Source organism: Glycine max, chromosome 4, assembly GCF_000004515.6.
Source record: "Glycine max cultivar Williams 82 chromosome 4, Glycine_max_v4.0, whole genome shotgun sequence".
In the NCBI taxonomy this organism is placed as follows: domain Eukaryota; kingdom Viridiplantae; phylum Streptophyta; class Magnoliopsida; order Fabales; family Fabaceae; genus Glycine; species Glycine max.
In genome coordinates, this window is record NC_016091.4 from 29112471 (window position 1) to 29126385 (window position 13915).

Consider the following 13915-nt stretch of genomic DNA (forward strand, 5'->3'; position numbering starts at 1 on the left):
AGGGATCGCGCCCGCAAGACACCCAGTGGACCTGAAGAAGTCCAACAGGGCCCTGGGGTTTTCAGCTTTGGTTACGAGCCTCTATCAGTCCTACAGGGTGCCCGTCCCCCCAGCAAGGTCATGCCATTGTGACATAGGTAAGTATACACTTCTCTCAACTGATTTCTGATGCCATCTATTGTTTGCAGGGATCACGCCCGCAAGACACCCAGTGGACCCGGAGAAGTCCAAACAGGGTCTTAGGGCTTCCGGCTCTGATTACGGGCCTCTGTCAGTTCTACGGAGTGCCTATCATCCCCAGCAAGGTCATCAGGCCTCATACTAACCGAGCTTTCATCAAGAAGTATTGCGCCCCCAGGCAGGCGCAGGGCAAAACACCCCAGCAGGCTGGGGATGGCTTGCAGCGGGCAACAGACGCACCGCCACCACCTCTAGAGTTCACCTCAGCTCATCCACAAAAAGGTTAGAGCGTTGCCTATGGCACATGGACGACCAATAGGCGACCAAGTCCAAAGCCAATGGTAAGCAAAGTACTAGGTCCGTGACCGACAAGTCATAAGGCGTCCAGCTCAAGACATTAAAGAAGCGCTACTAGGAGGCAACCTACTACCTTTTGAATCTATGCTTGTTATTTGATCACTTTTTGTAGTAGGACACGCCTAGTTGTTCATGATCCTAGGAATTTAAATAAAACAAGCACAAGCTCGGAAGGTAGTCATACCTCACATAATATATATATATATATATATATATATATATATATATATATATATATATATATATATATATGTATGTATGTATGTTTAGGTAGTGAAAATACCTTAGATATGCATGTATGTAAACAAAAAATACTTCACAAAATATATATATGTATGTTTAGGTAGAAAGATACCTTGGATATGCATGTAAACAAAAAAAATACTTCACAATATATATATATATATGTATGTTTAGATACCTTGGATATGCATGTATGTAACAAAAATACCTCACAATATATATATATATATATATATGTATGTATGTATGTATGTATGCATGTTTAGGTAGAAAGATACCTTGGATATGCATGTATGTAACAAAAATACCTCTCAAAATATATATATGTGTGTTTAGGTAGCAAGATACCTTGGATATGCATGTATATAGCAAAAATACCTCACAAAAATATACACATGTTTAGGTAGCAAAATACCTCATGAAAAGTAAAAAGGAAAAACAAACAAGAAGAAGAAATAAACAAATGATAAAAAAGAAAAAAAAAGAAAATGAAAATAAAAAGTTGTCTAGCTAAAAAACAACATGCTCGTGAAAAGAGATAATTTCCAACTTTTCTTTGAAAGAATTCACTGATCATAACCAGTTTTTGAAAAATGTGTGTACACAGTTGAAGGGTAAATGCTGTGAAAGTTTTTCCAAACACCCAAGATAGACTCGGATGAATGCACAAATTGATAAAAGAACATATTTTGGAAATACTGGGTTGACTAAAATAGAGAAAATGAATTATGAGCCCTAGCATCACATGACCAAAAATTGTTCGACACTTGAGTGTCCACATAGGTGCATGCAAGACTAGTTTTGCATAAAATTTCCAAATCATCATTGTTGCATTTGTGTCATGGAAATAATGTGGGACATCCCCTTTTATCCCTGAACCAAACCAAACCCTAACATATATCATGTCCAGCCGTTCTACAAGCCTTGAGCCAAAATCCCAACTCACCATAAACCTTTCCCTCAAAAGAAAACAAAAAAAGAAAAGAAGAGAAAAGAAGAAAAGAGAGTTCTCGATCAAAGAATCGGAAGAAAGCAAAAAGAGAAAATTCCCAATCAAAGATTGAGAGAAAGCAAAAAAAAAAAAAAAGAAAAGAAAGGAAAGAAAAATCCCGATCAAGGATCGAAAGAAAACAGAAGAAATATGCAGAAAGGTCTTTTGGACCAGACAACATCTGAACAAATACAGAGTTACTACCAAGTAAACAAACAAACAAAAAAAAGGGGAGAAACCACGACCTGAAGTGGTCCTCTTCCTTTGATTGCCAACCAAAATCCTGTGCGTCGGTGACTTGTTCGCCTCACACTAAACAAAAACAGAAAAGGAAAAAGCCAAAAACATTCAAAGCCAAAATTCCCACAAAAAAACACCATTCCCAAGAAAAAGTCCTACTGATCCATGATCACGCATGTAATCTTTGATTTGATAGGAAATAATTTGCAAGATCAAGTCATGGCATATCTATGGTTGGGAATTAGGACGAAACACTTACCTGTGTGAGATTAATACACTATGAGTGATTTTCTTCTATTTTTGTTGAACCCAGTGTTTCCTCTAAATGGTCATTTAGAAACGAAATGCTAACATCCAAAATCTCATTTGTGGTTATGAGAAGATTTCATCAGCATACTCCCATTCCTCGGTAGACACATTGTTTTTCATCCGAAAAGCATATGTTGCTCTGATTAGTTGGAAGTTTTCTCTCTTTACTAAAGCATGTTCGCATTTTAGTGAAGAAAACACCGAGACTATTTTTAGTCTCACAAGTTATCCAGAACTACGTAGGTCTGAGTTCCTCATTAAGGATACGTAGGAGCAAGAGCCTCGCTTTTGTCGGCCGCCCCACAATTTCTGTCATATTGACACGGGAGTCATGTGGCATGCGAAGATACCCGAGTGGTTATCCGTTTAAACTTTCTTTTGCTATCTCTAAGACTCAAAGCATGATAGCACACAGAGACTAACGTCGTCTTCTGCACCCTTTATCAATCGCGGCCAACAAGCTCGTTGACACGCGGAGATTTACGTCATCTTCCGTGCAGACAATTTTTGTCATACTGACACTGGAGTCACGTGACAGGCGAAGATATCCGAGTGGTTATCCGTTTAAACTTTCTTTTGCTATCTCTAAGACTCAAAGCATGATAACACGTAGAGACTAACGTTGTCTTCTGCACCATTTGTCAATCGCGGCCAATAAGCCCGTTGACACTCGGAGATTTACGTCATCTTCCGTGCAGACAATTTCTGTCATACTGACACTGGAGTCACGTGACAGGCGGTGATACCCGAGTGGTTATCCGTTTAAACTTTCTTTTGTTATCTCTAAGACTCAAAGCATGATAGCACGCAAAGACTAACGTCGTCTTCTGCACCCTTTGTCAATCGCGGCCAACAAGCCCGTTGACACGCGGAGATTTACGTCATCTTCCGCGCAGACAATTTTTGTCATACTGACACTGGAGTCACGTGACAGGCGGAGATACCCGAGTGGTTATCCGTTTAAACTTTCTTTTGCTATCTCTAACACTCAAAGCATGATAGCACGCAGAGACTAACGTCGTCTTCTGCACCCTTTGTCAATCACGGCCAACAAGCCCGTTGACACGTGAAGATTTACGTCATCTTCCGCGCAGACAATTTCTGTCATACTGACACTGGAGTCACGTGACAGGCGGAGATACCAGAGTGGTTATCCGTTTAAACTTTCTTTTGCTATCTCTAAGACTCAAAACATGATAGCACGCAGAGACTAACGTCGTCTTCTGCACCTTTTGTCATCCAGAGGCGGCGGGCCCAATGACATGCGGGAACCATTTTGGTCCCGCACTTTTTACCCTTATCATTGAAGAGGAGCAAGTTGGGTGGTAAACGCGCATAGACGAATTCCGCGCCTTTGTCATCCAGGGTCAGCGAGTAAGTTGCATGCGAAGATAACTTATGGTCACCCGCGACTTTCATCAACCGAGAGGAACGAAATTAGTGTCTTATCTTTACTTCCCTTTTATCTCCAATAAAAGACAAGTAAAGAGGGGCAACTGTCATACCCTAATTTCGTCCGGGGACCATTGTTTGATGGCATGCAACCTTCTCTTGACCGCTTCGAGGAACTTGACACCCATCGTTAAGCAATCCGTGAAGTTCCGCGACATGTCGGGAGTCGAAAGAAAACATTATTGTGCAATCCGTAAAGTTCCGTAACATTCCAGAAGCCGAAGAGGGGGTGGTTGCGTAATTCGTAAAGTTTCGTGACATTACGGAAAGAAAACAAGTATCGTTACGTAATCCGTAGGGTTCCGTAACGTTTCGGAAAAAGAATCAGCAAAGAAGGGGGGTGAACTTATCAAGATAGGGGTGTAAATAGCAATTTGAGTCTAGGCCCTTCTGGAACATTTTGGAAGTTGGGTTGCTTAAGGAAGAAGCAACTGGGCGGCAAGCTCCTCCACGTTTTTGAAAAATGGTTTTCGGGGCTTCCATAAAATTTCCGAAAATCTTGGGTAAGCATATTCCACTTAACATTGGTGAAAGGGAAGAGAAAAAAGATGAAAATCAAATCCAAAACACTTTCGTAAGGCTTCCGTAACTTTTCCGTAAAATACGAAAAGGGGGTTAACTTAGTAATTCGGGTGCGCTTAAAAATCTTCTTCATTAAGTCTCTGGGCGGCAAGCACCTCCCTTTTTTCCTATATATAGGGGAGGGGGGAGCTGTTTCAAAATGTTCAAGACCCCTTGGCTATGCATTTCGGCTATTTTGGGCAAAAAACACGTTTTCGTGAAGAAAAATCGAGTCGAAGTGCTTCCATAACGCTTCCGTAAGCGATTATGTGGAAATTCTTCATCGTTCTTCATCCGTTCTTCATTCTTTAACGGGTAAGTTTTCGAATCCGAGACTTTCAATTCATTTCTTGTTTTGTGTACTTTCACTTTAATTTTGTTTGCTTTCAGTTTTCTTTTATTCCGTTTTTAACGTGCTTTAACCGTTTATTTAAGCCGTTTTCTCACCTAATAAATGATAAAATGAATTTCAACCAATCATTTGTGTTGTAATCTCGTTTAATCACTGTTAAAACAAAATCTAACCGATCGTTCACGTTGTAACCACGGTTAAACCAAAAAAACGCAAAATAATAATAAAATAATCAAAATATCTTCGAATAAAATAATCAAAAAAATCAATCGGACGTTTTTCTTTGGAAGTTTCCTTGAATGAATTGACTAATAACCAAAGTGAAACTAAGGCTAAAATCAACTCGCAAATCAAGTTTTGTCCGCAAAAAAAAAAAAAAAAAAAACTGTTTTAAGGTCCAATGCCTTAAACGGTCCTCTTTGCTTTTATCGATTAACATGGACCATTCAAAAGCATAAAATCAACACATCACTTTACTGCCTTTTGCGAGAACTACGTAGGTCTGATTTCCTCTTCGATGGAGGATACGTAGAAGCAAAAGCCCCGCTTTTGTCGACCTCGTGAGATGGTTAGAGGTCCAACACCTTAGCTTTCTCACCAAGTAAAATGGATCATTTTAAGGTCCAACGCCTTAAATGACCCCCTTCCAAGTAAAAAGAATCACTTGATTCGCCCCTTTTCAAAGAACTACGTAGGTCTGATTTCCTTATCACAATTGAGGAATACGTAGGAGCAAGGGAAACACCCTTGTCGATCACAAAAAGATAAAAAAAAATACAAAAGGCATAAAAAGACATAAAAACGTAAAAAAGGGAAAATAAAACAATTTGAAGTCATATTTTGCACACTCGATTAAAGGCTGTTGTCCTTTGTGACGGATGTGTGGGGTGCTAATACCTTCCCCGTACATAAATACAACTCCCGAATCTTTCACTTAAAATTCGTAGACCATGTCTTTTCCGATTTTTTCGACGTTTTCCTCAAATAAACGTTGGTGGCAACTCCGTGCGTATTCCTTTCTTGGAACACGCACCCGCGAGCCCCGCGTCGCCCTCCCGCCGAAGGGTAGGTTGCGACACCATGCCTATTCAAAGCATGTTCAATCATTTGATTAATTTAAGGATTTTGAATTGCTTTGAGCTTGAAACCTCTATTTGGACCATTTTGTCCTTGAAGCATTTGATTTCGTTGCATATTGGCTAGAACTTCATCTGCATTCTAATTTCTATTAACGAAAATAGGATTTGGTTGTTCTCTATCACTCACTATTCGTGACGGGACATTAACTTCGTTTTCAAGATTATTATTATTAATAGGTTCCTCTTGTACTAGTATTTCCTGAATTGCATGTTTATTCCCAGGTTCGTTTCTAGGAATGGCCAAAGTATCTCCTGTTTGAGTTAAGATACCATTCATCTATTGATAACTGTCGTTGGTAGTCTTTAACGTAGGATTTAAGATTGAGGTCATATGGTTTGTTAAAGTATTAAACATTTCATGATTATTGTGGTTTATTTTTTATCTAAAGATTGCTAGTGTTTCATTAGAAACACCTGTAGAGATCATGTTGTTATCTCCTGTTATCCTATCCTTGATAGGAATTCTTATATTTCTTAACTAGTCAACGTCATAAGAATGACTATTGCCCCCAAGTTCTAAAAGCTTGTTAGTTTGTCTACTAACCACAATAGGTGGTATTGAATTTTGACTTTGAGGCATAGGCAGACTTAATTGTGGTATGTTCATTTCATTAGAAATTGGTGGCATACCTCATGGTCCCATGGTAGAAAATGGTGGGGTGTTTGTAGTTGAGATTATATTATTTTGTGGCAACGAATTTTTGACGATGCTTGTCTGAACTTGTGAGCGCATCACATCTTCACCACTTACATTTATAGGGTCATTGTTTGCATGAATAATACCCGCAACCATTTCATTATTCACCCCAGAAGGTAAATTCATTTGATTTAGTTCATTGCTGACACTATTATTGGTAGAAACGTTTGTAGCGTTATGATTACTACTGTTGTTATTACTACAGTTTCTTTGACTATTGTTGGCATTGTACCACTTCTTAACTACATACAATTCTCATTAAGACTTGTTCTTAAGATCATTATATGAAAGGAATGGTAATTTTCACAACTTCTCTTCATGGAAAACACCTCAATAAAATGAAGTAGTGGAAAGGAAAAATAGAACTCTACAAGAAATGGCTAGGACCATGGTTTGTGAAAACTCACTTCCTAAACACTTCTAGGCAAAAAGTTATACATACTATTATATATTAAAGGATAAAATATATTTTTATTCTATGTGAATATATTTACATGTGATTTCTAATTTTAGTTTGTCTTTATACTTATGTTTGCATTTTTAAATGAATAAAAAGATTTCTATCAAAAATAAATAAATAAAAAGATTTTTAAATGAATTTTTGTTCTTTTCATATAGATTTTTGGATATTTAAATAAATAATTGATATTCTTGTGCTAAAAAATAAAATTATGATATGTTCTTTCAATCTATAAGATCTTACCTGTAGGAGATCTCAATCAATTAGTGATATTCTAAACTTAAATATAAGAGAAAAAAAGGAAAGTCTTAGTATGATGACTAAAATGTAAGTAAATTTCAATTAATTTAATCCTAGTTAATGTCATCATTCCAAATATATCCTTAAGTTTAAATTTGATCATTAAATTTAATAAATATGATTAATAATAGTTTAAGAAATATAGTTTTTTTTTTACGAAGAAAAGATAAACTTAACTAACATTCTTAATCAATATGAAATTAGATGTTTTTGCCTATATTTAAATTCTTAGAACATAATTAAAATAATATATATAAATAGTGATAACTCTTATCTCATAAATTAACTTTTGAAATTAAGTTAATTTTAATATAGTATCAAAAGCTAATAATTAGTATTGGGTCACTATCATATCATCACTTGCATAGTCATATGCATAAGAGTGAACTGAATATGATATTTTTCCCTTATAGAATTATTGAAAATTCTACCGTTTCCCTTATCTACCTAGGAATTAGATAGATGATTTAATGGTAGTGGAAAGTTACACAGTTCAGATATCCTTTGTCGGAAAAGTGAATTAATCGACATTTGCACGAATTATATTCAATCATGTTTCTTGAGTGGGTCAGTTGGATAATCTGACTAGGAAACAAATAAGGCAAGTTAAGGAGAAAGTAAATCGGTCGAGTGACTTGGTGGAGAACAAAGACCACCTAACCCCTCTAGGTTTTCGTTTGATCCATGCTTCTAATATTGGTGTTCCTGTGCAAAATAAACCTTGTGTAATTTTTCATTATGCAATCTTTTGGGAGTTGCATTCTTTAGGAGAGACATTGAATCCTTAGATTGCTCTAATCGTGAAAAGAAAACCTTTATATTTAGTAAAATGTAAACCTTATATTGTTTCTTTTTTATGAATATCATGAAAAAAAATATACATTAATAAGTTAACTTTTATATTTTAAAGACTAATTTGATGTTATTTTAAAATTGAATTACTAAAAATGACATTGAAAAATGTGTGAAATTAAATTTGAGGCCTAATATACTTTTTAAGAGGTATGTCAACCCAAATTATAAGTGTCGATCAAAGTCAACAGTATACAAACCAAATAAAAGATCATTATAGTGCATCTACTTGCAAAGCATCTTGAACAATTTGTTAGGACGATACGCCAATATTATACTATGCAATTAATGCAGAATATACTAAAGAAAGCAAACATTGTTGATAGTATTATGCTGCAATATAGGCTAATGTTGTCTTTCATAAGCCTTGGGTATTGTGTTAGGTAGTGCAACCCATTTTAAGCACCTTATAAATATAGTCAAATTGAACACTTTTTCATATGCATTTATAATTTATTGTCACTCTGCAAAAAATCACAATTGACTTAAGCATTTGAATATTTTGCAAGTACCAATCCAACTGAGTTCCAGATGAGTCACATTGAAAGGAAGTTCAACTATCATTATCCATCCATGCCCTCCACAAATACAAGGTATTTGGTTAGAAGATTATTCCTAAGTTTCTCAAGAATCTTAGATTGATAATGTAAAATTTTTATGCTTGTATGATGATTTTAAAAATCATTCTCATGAATTTAACATTCATAGGAATATTTTTAATTAAGTTGCATACCAAAAAATTTCCTTGAGAGAAGGTTGGAATCCAAGATTCTCATAATGAAGGAAAGTTTTTTCTTTTTTTTTTACAATGCTCTCATTTTCAAAAAGACTTTAAATATACCAAACATATTTATGACATACTCATGAATCATAATCTTCAAAAAATAAAATAATTCTTTTTAATTTTGAATGATTTTTATATTAAAAATAGACTTAAATACAATTTTAATCCTTTCAAGCTGTAATTTAGTCCTTACAAATTATATTTGTTATCTCTTTACTTAATGTTATTTTCATTGTTTAAAGTGATATCTAAAATTTTTTAAGAACAAAAAATAAAATAAACATAATTTATAAAAACTAAAAATAAAAAATAATTTTACAAGAAAAAAATAGAAAAAATACTAAATTTAAACCTTAAAAATCATGCGAAACAAAATACAGTTAAAAATTTCACAAACAACCCAGATAAAAGGTAAAGGCGCTCTAAGAGTTCTAACTCAGGTTCCATAAAATCTTGTATGTAGTTTGTTGTAAGAATAGAGAGTGAAACACTTAATGGCAATATGATAAAGAAAATATAACACTTCCTCACTAAAAAACACAATAATAATATGCAAAAAAAAAAAAAAAAAAACTCCTCTAACATCAAGAAATTAAGAATGTTTTTGGTTTGCATTTTCATTTTCTATTTTCATTTCTTGTTTTTATTTTTTGAAAACTATTTTCATTTTTAAAAGATTAGAATTATGAAAACATGTTTGGTTTGACTTCTTGTTTTCTACTTTCAAGAAATAAAAACACTAAAGATGTGTTTTCAAAAGGAAATGTATGTTTAGATTTGCTTAAAATTACATTCCTTGCCACCGCATTTTCATTTTACCCAAATTGAGGTTCCTGGCTTCAACTGAAAATACTGAAAACGAGATTTTATTGTTTTCAGTTTTTGGTTCGTTTGAGAAAATATTTTCACTGAAAATGTTTTAAAAAATCCAACCAAACGCACTTCTATCACCATTTTCTATTTCTACTGAAAATGAAAACAGAAAACAATCAAACCAAACACCCCCTAAATTTTTCTTTTTTCAATTTTACCACTCAATTTATCCCTCATATCTAGGGTAAAACCCACACGATTCTTCTCATTCAAGAGTGAGAAAGATATAATAACTCTTGTTTTTCTATCTAACCAAGTATGAAGAAAGAAAATTTCAACTTATTTTTACTCATTTAAAATTTACTACTACTTTTTTGTAATTTTCTGTTCTTTGTTATTTTTTCATTATTTTTCTTTCTACATTTTCCCACATCCGAAGATATTGATTCATGACTGTATTAAAGCGCGTTGATGCCACCTTGCCTCTTTCAACCACTTTTAGCCTCCCTCCACCAGATTGCTAATAATTTTTTAAGAGTAGGAAAAAGATATTGCAAGGTTTTGACTAAGAAAATGCCACAATTCAAGGCACGTTACGGTTTGAGTATGAATAAGCATGGATATGGATAAAATTGATTTTGAATGAAACCAATTTTAATTAAAATTGTTTTGAAGTAATATAATTTTGTATGTTTTCATTATACTAGTAAATTAATAGTAATATTTAGTATAAAAAATTTTATTCAAAGAAAAAATTGTCTGATATTTTAATTCAGAATTAATTTTGAATACAAAATCAAATTCTCAACTTGAAAGTAAATACGTGAAAATTTATCTACAGAAAAGTTAACGAGTATTTCAATTTGATTTTGAAAAATCCAACGTACACATAAGCCCAATCTTATGCTCCTCAAATAGGTTAATGATAAAACCGCACTCAATATGCATCAGAAAGAAAAACCAAGGTCACAGATAAAAGTTGACACAACAGACATCAAATGCAACCCACAAACCTAAAGAATGATAATCAACCGATTCACTGAATATATATTACCAAAATGCCACTTATTTAGTTAAAGTGTAGAAAAGAAAAAGACTATCTTATGAGCCTGATGAATCAAAAGATAACTCAATCCAACAACCAAAAAAAACACAAAATATCAAACTTTGCTGGGCCTAGTTCGGTTTCTCCTCAATTTCCACATCATTTATCTTTCATGCAGACCCAAACAAGGTACACCCGAAAGGCCATGGGTCATGGCAAATCAACTGATAGCACAGAATCACAGATCAACAAAGCATTGTTTAAATGAAATCCAAGCTGCTAAGAAACATTAAATTTGATATCCATGATGATAGATTAAGTTATAGATCATATCATTGTAAAAGTCTTGCAACACACAAATGGTGCCTAATGGCCATAGACATTTGACTTTTGCTTGTCAAATAATGAAATCTTATTAGCCATCCAACTATGCTTCCACTACCTCCATCAAAGAGATTCAGCTTATCAAGTATCAAGGAAGCAAAGCAGGCTAGATAGCAACTTAAAGTATAAGGAAAATGTTTGGTGGACAACCCTTGGGGTGTCTACACCTGGATAGAGAAATAAATAAGTGAGAAGTAATAGATGCGATAGAGAGTTGTTAATTGGGCGTTTATTTACTCTATATGGGAGTGTCTAAAGATCATACTTCCAAAGTATAAACTTTCATCATCCATGTTTAATTGATTACATCAATTACTTCACACAATCTTGCTTCAGCAAATGTTTAACACCCTTTAAACACTATTTCCTTTTGAGGATGATTTAAAGTCATATGAAGTATTGAACTGATCCCTTAATCTTTTACTCCCTCCTTTTGCCATCCAAGCACATGCTTATCTATTGTGCCCCCATTTTCTTCTTCCATTCATGCTAGCTACTATATTAGAGCTAAAGTAATAGCTTAATGCATAAAAGTTGCCACTTTGCAGCAACAAAATAAACAGAATTATCAAGGCATTATAGCAAAATAATAGGTACTTAATGATTTACTCTACCATATGGTGTACCACTCAGTGCAGTTGAACATAAAATACACCAGTCAAAAGGCATATTTGGGTACATACGTGAGGCAATGCATTCATACCTCCTGTGATGAATGATTTAAGCAGTAAAGGAAGATCCATCATTGAGATATTTGATGAAATTTGAGAGATAACAATCCCAACAAAGTGGCTGGCTTATTGTAAACTTGCTTCACTAATATGAGTGAAAAATAAATTGTACATTCTATAATAATAACACAAGCAGGTAAAAGCTACTGCATCTACAACAAAAGGCAAGACAATAATAAAAATTAGGACCATGATTCAACTTATTAATTCACCACCTCAAACTTCCGCAACATATCGCAGTGGGGTGTTTCCCGGATATAACCCCATTGGCGACGCTGCAACTCAAAATGACAATTCTGGCGGAGAATGCTGAAGTACTCCCTCTCTACCCTTTCTTCAATTTTTGATCGTTCCTCGCTCCGCAAGGGATACTCCTGAACAAAGTTTGTAGATTTGACATAATAGTTGACACCCTTGGGTGTGGTAAACCGATGTTCATAAGGATAACTCTTCGATAGCGAGTACAAGGGCTCCGAAGAAGGCAAAAAGTTCAATAGTAGAATCAGCAGCACTGGCAGTAACTGAATTAATGTGCGAACATTAAAACCACCAGAACCATGTTCAGCAGCATGCCTATGACCATTGAACCCATTGAACCCAGCTGGTCCAAAACTGAATCCTCCAAAATTGGCTGCAGGGGCCATTCCTCCAAAGAAGAAGTTCCTGAATATCTCCTCAGCATCAATATCAGCTTCATAGTAACCATTATAACCCCTGGCTGCCGGCCTTGCAGTGCGCTGCTCGTAGATCGCTTCATCCTCTCCCGAAACATCATACTTCCTCTTACTCTCTTCATTACTAAGACACTGAAACGCCTTTGAAACGGCCTTGAACGCTTCCTCGGCCCCATGGGCTTTGTTCTTATCGGGATGAACCTTAAGAGACAGTTTCCTGTACGACTTCCTCACGTCCTCAATAGTGCAAGTCTTCTCCAATCCCAATATCTCATAAAAGTTCTTCTTTCTCTTTATCTCTCTGATAATTGAGACTTGCTCTTCTGTGTATGAGGCCGAAGAGGACGAGGCCGACGAGGGCCCCTTTGGAGCGGCAGCGGCCGCCCCAGCAGCCCTCCGGCGGATAGAAGGCTGATCGGGAGACTTTGTGGACTCCGCCGCCTCCGCGGCGGCAGGCTGATCCCCTGCATCCGCGTCTATCGTGGACAATAGATCGTCGACGGGGAGGGTGGGGTCGAGGCGACGTGCCTTCGTTACGAACTTCAACGCACGTGACCGATCGCCGCTTTCCAACGCCTCTTTGCCGATACTCAAACATTTCAACGCGTCGTCCTTGTTCCCATCCATCGTATAACCAACGCTCGTGACGGACGGATCTTTGAACCTGGAAAATTAGGGAAACGAAAGGGGAGTGAACAATTCGAGATTTATGCGCCAGATTTGATGTGAATTTTGACCAATAAAGCAAAGAGTGATGGAATATTGTGAAATTGAATTGAGAAATTGAAGAAATGATTGGAGTTGATTAGGTGGATCGAGAGGTAGTAAAGGGATTGGGGGAAACTGAAAACTTACAGATGGAGAGCGAAGACGAGCGTGGAAGAATGGCTCAACCGAGATCGAGAAGCGAGTGGATTAGGGTTTCATGACGAGATAGAATAGAAATTGTTACTCACTTGATGATGCCTCACGATTGGAAATCGGAGCAACTTTGAAATACTTGTTCTCATCTTCTCGTTTATATACTTCGTTTATCTCAGCACGCCTATTTATCAGTTTTTTTTTTTATTATATATAATAAAAATAATAAACATTACAGCACCAAAACCCCCCCTTTGTTATCTTCTATAACCAATTTTTTTTATTTAAAAAAAGATAATTAATTTTATTAAATTAAGTTATTTTTAATTAAAAAAATAATATTTTTATTAAATAAATAATATTTTGAACATAATTTTATTAAATAAAACAACAGTCAAAATTACTTATAAAAGAAAACAAAAATTGTATTTTTTTTCTTACAAAAGAGGATAGAGAGAGTATATGATACGTGGTAAGATTAGTAATTTTT

General features: G+C 35.4%; 1 protein-coding gene across 1 annotated transcript; it reads right to left on the reverse strand.

Moving 5' to 3' along the window:
• Positions 1 to 11956: 11956 nt before the first annotated feature.
• On the reverse strand, positions 11957 to 13605 carry LOC100788812 (chaperone protein dnaJ 49). The gene is made up of 2 exons (XM_003522858.5): positions 13420 to 13605; positions 11957 to 13228 (listed from the first exon to the last, which is right to left on the reverse strand). Exon 2 carries the CDS (start codon positions 13189 to 13191, stop codon positions 12094 to 12096), a length of 1098 nt encoding a protein of 365 aa, XP_003522906.1. The 5' UTR covers positions 13192 to 13228; positions 13420 to 13605; the 3' UTR covers positions 11957 to 12093.
• Positions 13606 to 13915: the final 310 nt, after the last annotated feature.